The sequence below is a fragment of the Sarcophilus harrisii genome, chromosome 4 (assembly GCF_902635505.1).
Source record: "Sarcophilus harrisii chromosome 4, mSarHar1.11, whole genome shotgun sequence".
NCBI lineage: Eukaryota > Metazoa > Chordata > Mammalia > Dasyuromorphia > Dasyuridae > Sarcophilus > Sarcophilus harrisii.
This window is the reverse complement of record NC_045429.1, coordinates 322,996,414-323,015,614: the sequence shown is the minus strand read 5'-3', so window position 1 is coordinate 323,015,614 and position 19,201 is coordinate 322,996,414. Positions and strand designations below refer to the sequence as shown.

General features: G+C 35.3%; 1 protein-coding gene across 1 annotated transcript in view; it reads right to left on the bottom strand.

The window, feature by feature from the left end:
- Nucleotides 1-9,533: 9,533 nt before the first annotated feature.
- ERN1 (endoplasmic reticulum to nucleus signaling 1) overlaps nt 9,534-19,201 on the bottom strand; it is a 133,618-nt gene continuing 123,950 nt past the window's right edge. The window contains exons 21-22 of the mRNA XM_031965879.1: nt 12,683-12,750; nt 9,534-11,099 (exon numbers count right to left, since the gene is read on the bottom strand). Of these exons, the coding sequence (XP_031821739.1) occupies nt 10,887-11,099; nt 12,683-12,750 (281 nt within the window). The 3' untranslated portion in view covers nt 9,534-10,886. The remainder of the gene's footprint in view (nt 11,100-12,682; nt 12,751-19,201) is intronic.

Sequence of the window (19,201 nt, the reverse complement as noted above, 5' to 3'; positions counted from 1 at the left end):
GGAGAAACAGTCTCCATAAATGAACAAATGAATGGATGGATAGATAAAAGAATTAATTAATTAAATGGAATGGAATTATCAAAGAAAACATTTTGGAGGAAATAATTTGAATTGATGAAGAGCAAAGTGAGAAGAACCAGAACTCCTTATCCAAGGTCAGCAACAGAATAAAGAAAAATGGTTTGGAAAGGCTTCAGAACTCTGATAGATGAAATAACCATGTCTCCTGGGAAACTATGATGAAACATGTTACATATCTTCTGAGGAGGAAGTGATGGACACAGGGTACAGAAAGAGGCTTACATTTTGGGGCATGGCTATTGTGTGGGTATGTTTTGTTTGACTATCCTATTTATTACAAGAGGTTTTAGTCCTCCTTTTAAACACTGATAATATACCCCTTTTGTAGAGAGGCTGAGGCTGGCTTGCTCTCAATTTCCTCCAAGCTCTGTTTCTGACTTCTTCTGGGCTCTAAAACTTGACCCCTTCTCCCTCCACCCCACTACCCTCTCAACTCTTTTTTAGTTGTAAACTCCTTGAAGGTAGAGGATGTCTTTTTGCTTGTACTCTATTTGTATTTGTAAAAAGAGCTTAATAAATTCTTCCTTATTTCTGCCTCCCTTCTTATAATGAGGGAGCTGGACAAGATGGTTTCTAAGATCTCTTCTTTCTTTTACATTCCTGAGTTTTATCATACAAAAAAATTGGAGTGAACTCTTTTTAAACATCAGGAAATGGAGGAGATAGCTTGGGTACATATGTGTTGGGATATGGAGGCTCTATGATAATAATTGCTAACATAAGTGCTTACTATATGCTAGGCACTGGGGCTGAGTGCTTTACAATTTGACCTTATGTGGTCCTCATAATAATTTATGGAAGTTAGGTGCTATTATTATTCTCATTTTACAGATGGGAAACTGAAGGTGAAAGAGGTTAAGGGACTTGCCCAGAGTCACACAGCTAATACATATCTGAAGCTGGATTTGAACTCAGTTCCTCCTGACTCTAGAACCAATACTCTATCTACTATGTCATCTAGATGCCCCATGAGGAAAGGAAAGCAGTTTGTATATCACAAAGCTTTAAATAAAGATGAATTACTGATGTTACCATTATTATATATTTTTTACTAATAAGAAATCAGAAAAAGGAGTTAGTTAGGGACTGACTGGTACCTGCAGAATGTTAGGAAACTTAGAGGGAGGTGCCTGCATTTGGGCAGTTGTTTTATGGAGAATTGATAGGAATACATGAACAAGAATAGTGCTAGGTGAAGTATAAATGATTCTCATCTGCTTCAATGGAATTACTTACATGCATGGATGCGTTAAAGTTTTAAAAGAAAAAACTAGAGGAAGGACAAAAGACCTTGCGCTCTTTTAATAAATAATCAGAGAAACAAATAAACTGGAATGGATGGCTTCCTATATGTCGAGTAGGGAGCTGACATGGATAAGAATCATAAAATAGGAGAGGACAGGGATAGGCTATACTCTAGGACCATGATGAGATCATGAACTGATTTAACATGGGCTATGGACCTTCTCAACCTAGGTCCCCAAAAGCTACATCCAGATTTATGGCACTTTTGGGATCAGCATCTGTTCAAATCCATAGCTCATTAGACCCAATCTGTTGTTCCCTTTCAGTAAAGCAAAACAAAATAATTCAGAAATTCAAAGCTAAAAGCATTTAATGAAACAATAACACTGTTTTATATAAGACTTTGATCAAATGTGATCAAACAAGGTCTAGGTCCTCTTAAAATCCTCAGGGAGATTTCAAGTCAATTTTCTGTCCTCTCTTTAAAAAAAAAAAAAAAATACTTAGTATTTTATTTTCCCTTGTTACATACAAAAACAATTTTAACATTAATTTTTAAAATTCGAGTTCAGCCATAGAGGTTGAAAGTAAATCAACACGTTCTAAATTCATTCTTCCCCTTTTTTCTTCTGGGTTTTTTTTTCTCTTGTGGGTTTTCCCTTTTGTTCTGATTTTTCTTTCCCAACATTATTCAAAGGAAATGTATAAACAATTGAATGTACATGTATAACAAAAATAATTTTTTACATATAAAACAAAAATTATTTTTACATGCAACTGAGAAAAATGATTTTTTTAAAGTTTGAATTCCGAAATTCTCTCTCTTCTTCTATCCCCTCTGTCCTACTCCTCCATTGAGGTTAAAAAAAATGATATTTTTAAATGAAGAAAATAAAATACATTAGATTACAGAGGAAATCAATTGTATTGAAATAGCTATAGAAATATTTTTAAAAAACAAATTTGTGATACAATAATATAACTAGCTGTAGATTTTAACAAGAACAGCAATTTTCCTCTGCTGAAGATTGTGTTTTTCTCCTCTTTTTTTTTTTCTGATTTTCCTATGATATTCTTTTCCCTTTTTCTCAATTACATGTAAATAAAAATCTTTAACATTTGTTTTAAAAAATTTTAAGTGCCAAATTCTGTCCCTCCTCTACCCTCCCTGAGATGATAAACAATTTGATAAAAGTCATCCATGTGCAATCATGTAAAACATTTCCATATTAATTGTTGTGAGACATTTCCCCTTTTTACCCCCAAACCCAAGTAAGGCACCTCTCAGCCTCTCTACTCCTTGATCCCTCCAGCCCTTTCTAGGAAGTGACTCTTAAAGGAAAGGAGACCTACCACTTGAGAGGGACCTGAACTGATTTCTTCAAGGTGTATGGAGACTATTGAGAATGCAGGGGCCTTGAACCAGTCGTGTCAGGGATGAAATAAGCAAGGATCAGAGAAAGACAACCAGGAATATATTTAAAAGTCATCTGTCTTTAAAAGATAAGCCTTCCAGTATTGTGGATCAGAGAAACAGCTAGAATCGAGATCTCTCCCCTTTCCTAGGATGGTGTTGATTTGGAGAGGGCCCAGTTCCTAGGAGGAGGTGCACCCTACTATAATAGTCAGAGACATGATAATGAAGCTGTTATTCCAGTCTTCAGAAATGCTAGCTGTCTGAAGATGATATGGGAGGTGGAAAATCCAGAGATGTAACAACAGGCTTAATCTTTGCCTTCCTTCACAGGGAAGTGGGTGCCATATCTCTTTCCAACATCCCCACTGGGCTTATTTTTACTGGTAACTGTATTTGTCAAATTTGACTAATTAGTCTTCCCATGTCAGTATGATGATGTGGCAGAAAAGACCCATAGCTAAAGCCTAATACCACTCACATGGGGGTCCCCTGAGAAGGCAGGATGTAATTGTCCCCAATTCAGGCTGAAGTAAAGTGGCAGGCCATGGGGCTTAGATCCAACCTACTAAACCCAATCTCCCCCTATACTCTAATGGGAGAACTGGCCACAATTATAATTTTTCTTTATGGAAACCAGTACACACGCGTCTCCACGGTTAAGAAGGGACAAAGGACAATCCCTACCCAGGGCCTCTAGCTTATTTAACTAGGTTTGCAAAAGTCATTCTTCTATGAATGGAATCTGCCTACAGAAAGAATTTCTGAATTGTCTCCCTTTGGTTCATGCCCTCAGCAACCATTGTCCCAATGAATCATCTTGTTGCTGTTTAAACTTCTATAAAGTCCCAAGTTCCTTTGTGGTGAAAGCCTACCTAGCCTCCATTTCTCCTGCAGAGTAAATCATTCTCTGACTCTAGGGGGTAGTAATAGGAGACGCTTCTTCAACAGAAGCTCTTACCTTTGACGGCTGTTCTCAATTCTCATCTTCATTCCTGCTCCCATTCTCATTCCTTTATCCCAGCAGAATTAAGCATGTTTTTGTGCACAACTTAGGACAAAAACCATATTTCTTAAAAGCAGACTATCAGTTTTATTCCTTTTTATTTGCGCTTGTTGCTAAATCTCTGTTATCTTGTAGCCTTTGGTTATGGTCCTTAAAAACCAAGAGATCAATCTTTAGTTGATGAGTGCACTGCGTTAGTTTACTTTTATTTTCCTTAAGCTGGAGGTCTAGTTTAAGATCATTAACAAATACTACTAGGCTTATATCCCAAAGAGATCTTAAAGGAGGGAAAAGGACCCACATGTGCAAAAATGTTTGTGGCTGAATGGATACCCATCAGTTGGGGAATGGCTGAATGGTATATGCATGTTAAGGAATATTATTATTCTGTAAGAAATGACCAGCACGATGATTTCAGAAAGGCCTCGAGAGACTTACATGAACTGATGCTGAGTGAAATGAATAGAAACAGGAGATCATTGTACACAGGAACAACAAGACTATACAATGATCAATTCTGATGGATGTGGCTCTCTTCAACAATGAGATGATTCAAATCAGTTCCAAAAGTTCAGGACTGAAGAGAGCCATCTACACCCAGAGAGAGGACTGTGGGAACTGAGTGTGGAACACACAATATAGCATTTTCACTCTTTCTGTTGTTGTTTGCTTGCATTTTTGTTTTCCTTCTCAAGTTTTTTTTTTCTTTCTAAATCCTATTTTTCTTGTGCAGCAAGATAACAGTATAAATATATATATATATATATACACACATATATATACATATATTGGATTTAACATATATTTTACCATATTTAACATGTATTGAACTACCTGCCCTATAGGGGAAGAGGTGGGAAGAAGGAGGTGAAAATTTGGAACAGAAAGTTTTGCAAGGGTCAATGTTGAAAAATTACCTATGTATATGTTTTGTAAATAAAAAGCTATAATAATTTTTTTTAAAAAGATCATTAACAAAAATCTTGGGATATTCTCATTTGCATTTTCTTTACTCTCTGGGTTAATTTACTCTAATATTCACTGAGCTAATCCTTTTGGGTCATGGTGGGGAGGTGTTTCTCTTTCTGTCTCAGTGAGAGGCCACACCCCCAAAAGGCAACACAGGTTACTATGCTGCTATGATACAGCTATCAAATACCCATTCTCTATATCTGTATTTCCCTTCCCTTATCTTAACCTTGCTATGAGTCATGATGCCATTTTGATTCAATCCTCAATACAACTAGTACAATGTAACATGGGAATAAGAACATTTGGCGAATTTTACATAGGTGTTACAAAAGTTTTAATGGTCTCTCTCATATGACAAAGAATTGAACATTGAGGGGATGTCCATTAATTGGGGAAAGACTGAATAAGTTGTTGTTTATGATTGTGATAGAATATTATTGTGCTATAAAAAAAATGATGATCAGTGGCTAAGATGTCAGGAAAAGATAATGATAAATATTGGAGGGGATGTGGGAAAATTGGGACTATAATGCATTATTAGTGGAATTGTGAAATGATCCAACCATTCTGGAGAGCAATTTGGAACTGTGCCCCAAAGGCTATATAAATGTTCATACTCTGATACAGCGGTTTCACTACTGGGTCTATATCTCAAAGAGATCATAAAAGAGAGAAAAGGAACCACATGTGCAAAAATGTAACAGCTCTTTTTTTTAGTAGCAAGGAACTGGAAATTTAAATGGATGCCCATCAGTTATAGAATGGTTGAATAAGTTATGACATATGAAGATAATGGAATATTATTGTTCTATAAGAAATGATAAGCAGGCTGATTTCAGAAAAGCCTGGAAAGACTTACATGAACTGATGCCAAGTGAAATAAGCAGAACCAAGAGAACATTGTATATAGTAACAACAAGACTATGTGATGATGGACTCCTTTCAATAATGAGGTGATTCAAGGTAATTCCATTGACCTGGGATGGAAAATGCCATCTGCATCCAGAGAGAGAACTATGGAGACTGAATGAATGTGGATTGAAGCATAATATTTTCACCTTTTTTGTTTACTTGTTTTTTCTTTCTCTTGCTTTTTTCTCTTTTAGTCTGTTTTTTCTTGCACAATATGACAAATATAGAAATATGTTTAAAAGGACTGCACATATTTAACATATCAGATTGACTTCTGTCTTGGAGAGGAGAGGTATAAGGGAGGGAGGGAGAAAAATTTGGAACACAAAGTCTTACAAAAATAATATTGAAAATTATCTTTACATATATTTGGAAAAATTGAGAAAAAAAATGATCAGGATGCTCTCAAAAAAGCCTGGAAAGACTTACATATACAAAGTGATAAGAAGCAGAACCAGAACATTGTACACAGAACCAGCAATATTGTATAATGACCAACTATAAATAACTTAGCTATTCTCAGCAAAATAATGATCTAAGACAGTACTGAAGAACTGATGATGAAAAAGGCTGTTCATCTCTAGAGAAAGAACTGATGAAGTTTGAATGCAGATTGAAGCATATTTTTTCTTTACTCTCCTTATTTTTCTTTTTTTGTGTGTGTGCGTTTTCTTTCACAACATGACTTTACATAGAAATATCTTATTTATGACTGTACATGTATAACCTATATAAAATTACTTGCCTTCTCAATGAAGGACGTTGGGGAAAAGAAAGAGAATTTGGAACTCAAAATTTAAAAAAAAGTTAAAATTGCTTTTACACCTAACTAAAGGAAAATAAAATATTAATTTAAAAAGTGGGGGGAAAAAGATGAAACTCCCACAGAGACTGTAGTTAACGGGCAAAGGAGAGATACTGGTATTGAGCAGTGTAAGCCTAGCAATGAATTCAGAAGACTCTAGAAATAAAATCATGAGCTGATTAGGAAAGCAAACTATGAAAGGATTATAGTGCAATCATTTTTCCTTTCATTTTTCATAGTTTTGGCAGCATCCATTTGCTTCAATGGCCTTAAAAGCGAGCCACATCCTGAAAAGGTATGGGAAATGAGTTCCTTGGAAGGCAAAAGTCATTTTCCCAAAATAGAGTGGGCTGTCAAGTCACAGGAAGGGAAAGGGAAAAAGATGTATGCTGGTTTCATTTTGATAGCTAATTTTACCTAGCTCCCCAATGCCCCCTGCAGCCTATGCCTTGAATTTGCTATATTGCTATAGCTGGCATTTTCAGAATTATATCAAATAATAGCCTGATATATAATGGGATTACAAAAATAACCCTTCCTTTACCACAGATATAATTACTGCCTCTATGTTTCCTCACTATAAACAGTGCTAAAATAATGCTAATTCTTGGTTTTAAATAAATATGGTTAATTATGTAAGAAAAGATCCGTTACTTCCTATGCTTTTCAGGATTTTTAAATGCTGTCGATAAAGTCATTTACTTTAACAGTATACTTTCCAAGGATGTACATTAGATGATGAGGTAAACAAATGCATTGACAGAGCTAGCTCAGTGTTTGGGAAGTTCTGAAGGAAAGTGTGGGAGAGGAGAGGTATTAGGCTGATCACCAAACTAAAGGTCTGCAGATCCATTGTGCTGATTTCACTGTTGTATACCTGGACAGTGTATCAGCACCATGTCAAGAAATTGAATCGCTTTCATTTGAATTGTCTTAGGAAAATTCTGAAGGTCGCTGGGCAGGATAAGGTATCATACACGGAGGGTCTTTCTCAAGCATTCAAATTCTCCTCCAGAGCACAAATCTGAGAAGCTGGCCGTGTTTGAATGCCAAACGTACATTTGCCTAAAAAGCTGTTTTGTGGAGAATTGACACAAGGTAAGAGCTCACATGGAGATCAGAAGAAGAAATTCAAGGATGCTCTCAAAGTCTCTCTGAAGAACATTGTCAGACATGGGAAATACTGGCACAGGACCACCCAACAGGGTGTGCCTGCATCAAAGAGGGAGCTTTGCTCTATGAGCAAAGTAGAATTGCAGTAGCCCAAAAGAAACGTGAGAAGCCCAAATTTAGAGCCATCTCCACTCCAAATGTTCATATGGACTATTTGTGCCTGATCTGTGTTAGACTTCCAAGCTCATAGTAGTCTGATCAGCCACAGTTGGACAATATACCTTGATCCAGAATATGTCATTTTGGTCTTCTTCACACATGAAAAACAACAACCAACAACCAGATGGTGAAAAAAAAAAAAAATGAGTGACTTGTTGAATGATTTTTGGTAACATTTTTTGATGTAATCTTATAATTTTTATTGTTTTGTTATTAATAAATCCTATTATTCCTATACATTTTCTAAGATTGAGCCATCCCTTGATTTGTGGCATAAATCAAATTTGATTATAGTGAATAATCTTTTTAATGTGTTGTGAGTTGTTTTCACTAATATTTTATTGAATATTTTTGCCATTAAGTGAAATGAGCAGAACCAGGAGATCATTATATACTTCAACAATGATACTGTATGAGGATGTATTCTGATGGAAGTGGATTTCTTTGACAAAGAGAAGATCTAACTCAGTTTCGATTGATTGATGATGGACAGAAGCAGCCACACCCAAAGAAAGAACACTGGGAAATGAATGTAAACTGTTTGCATTTTTGTTTTTCTTCCCTGGTTACTTTTATCTTCTGAGTCCAATTCTTCCTGTGCAACAAAAGAACTGTTCAGTTCTGTACACTTATATTGTATCTAGGATATACTGTGGATATACTGGGATATACTGGGATATACATGGGGGACTGGGATATACTAGGATATACTGAGTATCGGAAATGAATGAAAAACAACTAAACAATGGATGTTAAAACTGAGGCCCATAAACATTATGTGATGTATCCAATGTCATTCAGCTGGTAAATAGCAAAGCTGAGACTTTTGAGTAGTCTTTATTGTACCAATTTGTCTCTCTTAAAAAAAAATATATAACTCCCATAACAGAAAAGACAGTTCATAAGACACAGGTCTTCAAAAAGAAGAAACCAATTCCAAATCTAAATCTATTTTTATTTGAAGTTTGTTTGAGTACAAGTCATCATCATTGTCATCATCATCTCATCATCATCAATATGCAGAATTATAAAAGAATTGTACCAGAGAAGTATAAAAATATGCAGTTTGCTTTAGGTAATGAACTTGTGAATCACCAAGCTTTAAAAATACACAAAAGATTTGCACAACATTGGCCTTTGACATTGATAATGGTTCTTATAAAAATATAAAGCTAAAACAGGAAGTTTTACTCCAGAGAAAGTACTGTAATAAACAATGAACACACAACATTTCCTCAATTAACCGTCGATTTAGCAAATAAGACAGAGTGGCACAGAATGTAATTTTTTAAAACAAACAAACAAATCACATAAGACTTCAAAATTTTACCCGACCAAGTAATCTGCCTTTCTACAAAAACAATTATGACTCATTCACTGCACCAAAAGACAATAGCATTTCTTCCTTTTCCAGTTTAAAAACAGTTAGCAGTGTAACAGCACAAATTTGCCTATGGCCCTCACACTTTAACCAGTTACAGTTTCAGGGTAAAAATTAAATAAATACACATAAAATAAATAGATAATTGCAAAAGAATACCACACAAGTTCTATATCAGAACATGTTAATGCTTCTCAGGTATGAAGGAATTTTTTTTCAGTCACAGCTTTGAGGACATTAAACAGGAATACTGCAGAGAAATTCGCTACAGAGCAGGCACCAAGCTTGAGCTGTCCCTAGGTTCCCTGCTATACACAGCATGAAGTTTTATTGCTTATGTCAGGAAAAAAAAATAAACCAACAAAAAAGTTTGCCATTAATTCTAAGGCCAGGCTTAAGAAGATCTACACCAAAAATGATCAGATAGGGCTATAGTTAACATGAGAATTTGCCCTGTTCTAATTAGAGTCCCCAAGATACACTCCATTCCTTCTTTCTGGAATTAGAATATCAGAATATAAAGGATTTTAGGGCTCATGTAGCCACATTCCCTAATTTGACACAGGAGCTCAAATGCCTTCTTCCGTTCTATTCTGGTGGGGGAAACATATCATTTCTTCTAAATAGCTTCCTTGTAACTTGAGTTAAATTTTTAAGATTGAAACCAAGATATAAACTGTTCTGTACTTAGACCCAGAGACATTTTTTAAATTTATAAAACCAGTGGAGATCTCTGATTTCATCAGCTCCCCTCTTCTAGTGATCCTACCCCTATTCTCCAATATAGAGTTAATTAGTTCCTAACAGTGTGTTCTCAATTCTTAAAACCATTGCCTTTCAGAAGCTATCTGGCCAATATTTAAAACAGGCACTTCGTAATGAGTTGTCTAGGATATGCTTAATGGATAAAGAATTTACTTGATGCTTCCTGTCTTCAAGGACACCATAAAACCTCCATTTCAATAACACTTGAATACTGGAGTCTCTCTCAATCCTTAAAGAATCTCAAAGTTGGAAGGAACCTTACAGGTCATGTAATATGATCAGTACATGACCAGGAATTCCCTCTCTAACCGTTCTACTTTCAGATAGTTCAAATTGTTGGGAAAATTTTTCCTTCCAGAGAGCAGAAATCTACTTCATTCTACCTTCTACCCACTGGTCCTAGTTCTGCCTTTGTCCCTCTCCAACTCCACTGTCTTGCAGGGAAGTCAGCCTAGTAGTACAAATTCAAACCTGGCTGGAAAAACGAAGGAGATGCTGTTAACTCCTGTCGGATGACAGATCTTTGGATTCCTTACTACCTCAATCTCTTTTCTCCCTTCTTGGAACCTTCCAAAATTCTTACATATCAATCACAAACAGCAGATGAACAGGAACTCCAAAGTCCAAAAGAGGTTTCTCCAGCAGAAAAGATGAAGGCAGATACAGCCTCTTTCAAGTCTCATGACCCTTGCCCATTTTACACAGGGAGTCCTGATGGACAAAGGGCCCCAGAAGCCTGGATTCTCTCAATTTCCCTTTGGTTATAAGAACCGCTTCTTCCACTTCAAAGGATTCAGCATCCCCCTGTTCTGTCTGCAGTACAGGGCAGGCAGTCCAAGGCACTTAATATCAGAAGCACAGCTTCTCTCTCATGGCTCTCTGAGCCAAGGGGATGCCAAATGCTGGTTCACAAAAGCTATTCCTTAGTCCTCACATTGGCCCCTCTATTGAGAAAAGAGAGGACTTCCCTTTCTCAGAGGCCATCATTTGTCACTGGGGGGTCCAGTTCTGTGGCCTCTTGGAAATAGTAAGGCTGGAAGAGTCTCTCATGGCTACACAGTTCCATGGCTCGGTAGGTGTGGGAAAGGAGGTGGGGGAACCGTGATGTGAAATAACGGACAAAATCATCAGGGATTGAGCCCAATGTTTCCTGTACATCTTCGGGGAGTTCTCGGTAGTGGTGTTTCTGTGGAGAGAATATAGAAAAACAGAAAATTTGGCTTTGCCAATTGAGAATTTCCTTGAATCTGATCGGCCTAGCTAGAATTTTCTAATTGAAGCCCAGCTTTTTGCAAGATCAGAATCTTCTCCCCACAAAAGTGAAATTATTTTAGAGGTCTTTAAAAGTTGTAATCATTAAACTCTTTACCAACTGCAATTAGACTAGACTACTAAGTGCTTTTTATGTACAGAGCACTGGAAATTAAAAAAAACAAACAAACAGGCTCTATTCTCAAGAAACTTATATTTTACTGAGAGGAAACACCAGGTAAGGCAATTTAAAAGTATCTCTATAATATATAGAAATATGTGAAAATTAAAATAAGACATACGCACAAGTAAATATATATGTATGTGTGTACTGTATACATATACACACACACAAAGTAATATCAAGGAGGTGGAATGAAATCAGAAAAGAGAGAGTGATAGGAGGTAGAGCTTGAGCTGAGTCTTGGAAGAGAAAACAGGATTCCAAAAGATAGAAATGAGGATGGAGTCCCCTGTGCAAAAGGAAAAACCTAAGCAAAGGTGGAAGATGGGCTCTCTCATATGAGGAAACATCAGCTAGACCAATTTAGCAGGAATATAGGGTATAGGAAATTAATATGGAACCAATGACAAGTATCATTTGCTCTGAGGGACATTTGGAAAGGCTATTTTTATTATATAAAGAGGAAGTGTTGATGACCTTTAAAAAAATCTACCCCTTTTCTTAGATTCCTAGGCAGAAGAAAAAGAAAAGACAAGCAATTGATCCTTCTCCTGGCCTTGTTTGATTTCCCCAGGCCATTCCCAGAGGCTGTCTTGTATTGGACAAGCCAACTTTGGGGAAAACAGGAAGAGAAAGAATTGTGCTACAAAAGAGCTACCAGCCTATCAATCCTCATTTAAGAATGGAGCAGAGCCTCAATGATCAAGACTCAACAGTATTCCAGTTGACTCCAAGGTTCACCAAGAAAATTACCAAGGATGTGAGGATTACTGAACTTTAGGAAAACATATACTTAACTAAGAACTTTGTGTTTTCTATCTCTATTAAATCTTCAACATCATGGTTGCTCTTTATATATATACACTGAGAAAAGATCATGAACCCTTCAAGGGGAGATTTGCAACATATGGCCAAATGGACAACTGGCATCTCTGTGCTTTCCCAGGAACTGTAGCCTGAGTACCCAGAAATATTATTAAGTGCCCTGTCATCATAAGCATTTACTCAGCCAACTCTGTGAAGGTATTTGACCTTGGATTCAAATTTACATGTTATCAAGTACATCTAGTTAGAAAAAGCCATAAAGAATTTGGCAAAGGGATAGTTATTACTAAGTACACAAGCATAAGAAAGGCCAACCCTATGATGCCTTAGTTATGTGTTTCAATTCTACAGGAGAAAATGCTAGATTAGAGAAAGAAATAATTTCTCTCCTTGGTCAAGCAAATCAAGGATTTGGCAGGCCCACTGACACCAACATGCAATCTGGAAAAAGGAGAGAGCTGTGTCTACTTTCTTCAATCTGGACATGTTTCCCCTTACAAACCCTTTACCTTATTTCTCATTGCACGAAGAAGATCTCTTACAGAACCCCCTTTATAGGTTCTGAATTTTCGAAGATCTAGAAAGGAAAAAAGACATAATGGTGAAAAGAAGCTTACTATATAAAAAAGGATTTCCAAAGCTAAGAGCTTATATAAATCTGTATAAAGGAGATATTATATTGAGGTAAAGCACTGTCCATTGTCACCACTCTTTATTATTTAATAAGACAAGAAAAAGAAACTGAAGAAATAAGCCCCCAAAAAGGGGCAAAAGTGTCTCTATTTGTAGATGTCACAATAGTTTCTTAGAGAATATCAGAGATCAAGAGGAAAATTAATCAAAATAATTAGTCACTTCAGTAGAACAGTATAACATAAAATAAACCTCCTCAAATGAACATTTCTGAATATTACCCACAAAATCTAGCAGAAGAAAATAAAAGAGGTTTCATTCAAATTAATGATAACATGCACAAAACATCTAGGAGTCTGCCTATCAAGACACTCTCAGGAATCACTATAATGACAAAATAACTTTACAGAAATAAAGGAAGACTTAAGTTAATGGAGGGATATTCAGTTCCACCTATGGTTGGGCTGTACCAATATAATAAAAATGACAATACTACATTATTTATGTAGAATTAGTGCCACATCAATACCAAGGGCATATTTCATTTTAGACAAAATAGTAAAAAAATAATAATAATAATAATAATTCATCTACAGAAACAACAGTTTAAATTTTTTAAGGAATTTTTTTTTTATTATTACAGCTTTTTATTTACAAAACATATGAATGGGTAATTTTTCAACATTGACCCTTGCAAAATTTTCTGTTCCAACTTTTCCTCTCCTTCCCCCCATCCCCTCCTCTAGATGGCAGGTAGTCTAATACATGTTAAAGTATATATTAAATCTGATATATGTATACATATTTATACAGTTATCTTGCTGCACAAGAAAAATAGGATCTAGAAAGAAAGAAAAAACCTAAGAAGTAAAACAAAAATGCAAACAAACAATAACACAAAGAGTGAAAATGCTATGTTGTGGACTATACTCATTTCCCATAGTTCTCTCTCTGCCAGTGGCTGACTCTCTTCATTACTGAACAATTAGAACTGGTTTGAATCATCTCATTGTTGAAGAGAGCTACATCCATCAGAATTGATCATCATATAATTTTGTTGTTGCCATGTATAATGATCTCCTGGTTCTGCTCATTTCACTCAGCATCAATTCATGTAAGTCTCTCCAGGCCTCTCTGAAATCACCCTGTTGGTCATTTCTTATAGAACAATAACATTCTATAACATTCATATGCCATAAGTTATTCAGCCAAATTCTCCAATTGATGGGCATCCATTCAATTTCCAGTTTCTCACCACTACAAAAATGGCTGCCACATTTTTGCACATGTGGGTCCCTTTCCTTCCTTTAAGATAAGCCCAGTAGTAACACTGCTGGGTCACAGTTTGATAACTTTATGAGCATAGTTCCAAACTGCTCTCCAAAATGGTTGGATTCATTCACAATTCTACCAACAATGTATCAGTGTCCCCTCCAACATTTGTCATTTCTTTTCCTGTCATCTTATAGCCAATCTGATAAGTGTTGTAATGGTATCTCAGAGTTGTCTTAATTTGCATTTCTCTGATCAATAGTGATTTGGAGCACCTTTTCATATGACTAGAAATAATTTCACTTTCTTCATCTGAAAGTTGTCTGTTCATATCCTTTGGCCATTTATCAGTTGGAGAATGGCTTGAATTCATATAAGTTTAAGTCAATTCTCATATAATTTGGAAATGAGGTCTTTCTCACAACTTTTGAATGTAAAAATGTTTTCCCAATTTATTGCTTCCTTTCTAATCTTGTCTGCATTAGTTTTGTTTGTACAAAAACTTTTTAACTTAATGTAATCAAAATTATCTATTTTGTGATCCATAATAATCTCTAGTTTTTCTTTGGTCACAAATTTCTTCCTCCTCCACAGGTCTACCCTTGTTCTTCTAATTTATTTATAATCTTATTCTTTATGTCTAGATCATGAACTCATTTTGACCTTATCTTGGTATACGGTATTAAATGTGAGTCAATGCCTAGTTTCTGCCATACTAGCTCCCAACTTTTCCAGCAGTTTTTGTCATACAGTGAATTCTTATCCCCAAAACTGGGGTCTTGGGATTTGTCAAACACTAGTTTGCTATAATTATTGACTATTTTGTCCTGTGAACTTTACCTATTCCACTGATCAACTAGTCTTTTCTTAGCCAATACCAAATGGTTTTGATGACCACTGCTTTATAATATAGTTTTAGATCTGTTACAGCCAGGCCTCCTTCATTTGATTTTTTTTTTTTCATTAGTTCCCTTGAAATTCTTGACCTTTTGTTCTTCCAGATGAATTTTGTTGTTATTTTTTCTAGGTCAGTAAAATAGTTTCTTGGGCGTTTGATTGATATAGCACTAAATACATAGATTAGTTTAGGTAGTATTGTCATCTTTATTATATTCGCTCGATCCAAGTGCACTTAATATTTTCCCAATTATTTAGATCTGACTTTATTTGTGTGGAAAGTGTTTTGTAGTTTTGCTCATATCGTTCCTGGCTTCCCCTTGGCAAATAGATTCCCAAATATTTTATACTACTGACAGTTATTTTAAATGGAATTTCTCTTTGTATCTCTTGCTGTTGGATTTTGCTACTGATATATAAAAATGATAATGATTTATGTGGATTTATTTTGTATCCTGCAACTTTGCTAAAGTTGTGGATTATTTCTAATTGCTTTTTAGTTGATTATCTGGGGCTCTCTAAGTATAGCATCATATCATCTACAAAGAGTGATAATTTGGTTTCCTCATTATCTATTCTAATTCCTTTAATTTCTTTTTCATCTCTTAGTGCCAAAGCTAGCATTTCCAATACAATATTGAATAATAATGGTGATAGTAGGCAACCTTGTTTCACTCCTGATCTTATTAGGAATGGTTTCAGTTTATCCCCATTACATATGATACGTAATGACGGTTTTAGATAGATGCTACTGATTATTTTAAGGAAGAGTTCATTGATTCCTATATTCTCTAGTATTTTCAATAGGAATGGGTGTTGGATTTTATCAAATGCCTTTTCTGCATCTACTGAGATGATCATATAGTTTTTGTTAATTTGGTTGTTGATATAGTCAATTATGCTAATAGTTTTCCTAATATTGAACCAACCCTGCATTCCTGGTATAAATTCTATTTGGTCATGGTGTATTATCCCGGGGATGATTTTTTATAATCTCTTTGCTAATATTTTATTTAAGATTTTTGCATCAATATTCATTAGGGAAATTGGTTTATAATTTTCTTTTTCTGTTTTTGTCCTACTTGGTTTAGGATCGGTACCATTCTGTGTCATAAAAGAAATTTGGTAGTCCTCCATTCTCTATTTTTTCAAATAGTTTCTATAGTATTGGAGTCATTTGTTCTTTAAATGCTTGGTAGAATTCACATCTGGTCCTGGGGATTTTTTCTTAGGGAGTTGATTAATAGCTAGTTCTATTTCTTTTTCTAAAATGGAACTGTTTAGGTAATTTATTTCCTCCTCTGTTAATCTGGACAACCAATATTTTTGTAGGTATTCCTCTATTTCACTTAGATTATCAAATTTATTGACATAAAGTTGGGCAAAGTAACTTCTTATTATTGCTCTAATTTCCTTTTCATTAGTGGAAAGTTCTCCCTTTTCATTTTTAAGACTAACAATTTGATTTTCCTCTTTCCTTTTTCTAATCAAATTTACCAAAGGTTTATCTATTTTGTTGGTTTTTTCATAAAACCAACTTTTAGTTTTTATTAATTCAATACTTTTTTATTTTTAATTTTATTAATTTCTCCTTTTAATTTTTAGAATTTCATGTTTAGTATTTGATTGGGGGTTTTTAATTTGTTCTTTTTCTAGCTTTTTAGTTGCAAGCCCAATTCATTGATCTTCTCTTTCTCTATTTTATGCATGTAAGCCTCTAGAGATATAAAATTTCCCCTTGTTACCGCTTTGGCTGCATCCCACACATTATGGTATTAGTCTCATTATTGTCATTCTCTTGGATGAAATTAATTGTGTCAATGATTTGCTTATTTTACCCATTTATTCTTTAGGATGAGGTTATTTAATTTCCAATTACTTTTTGGTTATTTTCCCCTGGCTTTTTATTGAATGTAGTTTTTATTGCATCATTATCTGAAAGAATGCATTTACTATTTCTGCCTTTCTGCGTTTGATTTTGAGGTCTTTATGTCCTAATATGTGGTCAATTTTTGTATAGGTTCCATGAATTGCTGAGAAGAAAGTGTACTCCTGTCTCCATTCAATTTTCTCCAAAAATCTATCATACCTAACTTTTCTAGTATTCTATTTACGTTTTTAACTTCTTTCTTGTTTATTTTGTGGTTTATCTAGTTCTGAGAGTGTAAGGTTGAGATCTCCCACTATTATAGTTCTGCTATCTTTCTTCTTGAAGCTCTCTTAATTTCTCCTTTAGGAACTTAGATGCTATCCCAGTTGGTGCATATATGTTTAGTATTGATATTGCTTCATTATCTATGGTACCCTTTAGCAAGATATTTCCTTCCTTTATCTCTTTTAATTAGATCAATGTTTGCTTCTATTTGATCTGAGATCAGGATGGCTACCCCTGCTTTTTTTTACTTCATCTGAAGCATAATAGATTCCTCTCCAGCCATTTACCTTTACTCTGTATGTATTACCCTGCTTTAAATGTGTTTCCTGAAAACAACATATTGTAGGATTCTGGCTTTTAATCTAGTCTGCTATCTGCCTCCGCTTTATGGGAGAGTTGACTCCCTTCACATTTACAGTTAAAACTACTAATTCTATATTTCCTACACATTAGTCACAATATTCCTTGGAGTTTTAATTTTGGGGTCTCTTTCAGGAGGTGTTTGATGAATTCTTTCAATGGCTATTTCACCTTCTGAATTCTATGACTTCTGGGCAGTTCTCTTTGATGATTTCCTGAAAAATAGTGTCTAGGCTCTTTTTTCCTCATGGTTTTCAGGGAGTCCAATAATCCTTAGATTATCTCTTCTATATCTATTTTCCAGGTCTGCTGTTTTCCTAAGTAGGTATTTAACTTTTTTTTCTATTTTTTTCTTTCTTTCTTTTTTTTTTTTTTTTTTTGGTTTTGCTTGATTGATTCTTGATGTGTCATTGAGTCATTCATTTCCACTCATTCAGTTCTGATTTTTAATGAATTATTTTCTTCATTTACTTTTTTTTACTTCTTTTTGTATTTGTTCAATTGAGTTTTTAAATGAGCTGTTTTGTTCTATGGAATTTTTTTCCATTTCACAAAAAAATTTTTAAGGAGTTATTTTCTTTTTCCAGTTCACAAATCCTACTTTCCTGGGAGTTCTTTACTTTTTCTAATTCACAAATTCTGTTTTCCTGTGAGTTCATTACCTTTTCCAATTCATAAATTCTGTTTTCCTGGGATTTCTTTACCTTTTCCATTTCACATATTCTGTTTTTCAGGAAGTTGTTTTGTTTTTTTTTCCACTCTTACCGTTTAATGAGTTATATGCCTTTTCCAAACCCTTTTGCAAAGTTTTCCTTTTCTTTCCCCATTTTAGCTCTCTTTTAAGATTCCTTTTAATTTCTTCTAGGAGAGCCCTGTGTGATGGGGATCAGGTTATATTCCCCTTTGGGGCTTCATCTAGAGACAATCTTCTTTTAATATCCTCAGGGTTTGAAATCTGTTCTTTTCTTTCACTATACTATGCTTAAGATCCTCTTTGCCTTTTTACTCATTTTTTAAAAAAAGTTGGGATCTGCTTTTAGGGCAAGGAGGTTCCAAGCTTCCTCTACAGACACCAGGAAGTGGCAGTAGCTGTGCTGGGATCCCACTGAGTCACTCCTGGTGCTGGATGGGCATGGCCAGGTCCCATGAGACTCTGGCACTTTGGGGTACACTTTTTATCCTTTGCGTTTGTGTTGGATGTTTTACAATTTCTCTGCTGATCTACTGACTTGTAACCAGATCAGAGTAGCCAACCCTGTGGTAGAGTCCTCCCCATAGATTCTCTGCCCAAGGAGACCACCTCCCCTGGTCTGCTCAGCAAGGGCTGGCCTCCATGCTCTGCCTCCCTGCCTGTACCTGGCCTCCTCCTGTACCTGTGCCTGATCAAAACAGACCTTTTCTTGTGATCTTTGAAATTATCTTCTGCTGGTAATTTGCTGCACTCCCAAAATTTGTAGATTCTGCCAGTCCAGCACTATTTCAGAGACTGAATTTTGTAATTAGTGTGAGGGTAGTAGGAGAGCTCAGAAAGAAACATGTGAACTTCCTGCCATCTTGGCTCCGCCACTCAGAAATAATTTTTTAAAAATAGCAATGAGGGAGGCATACCATAAGCAAATATCAGATATATTATATAGCAATTAGCATTAAACTACTTGGTACTTGTAAAAAAAAAAAAAAAAAGTTAATCAATAGAACAGCCTAACTAAGC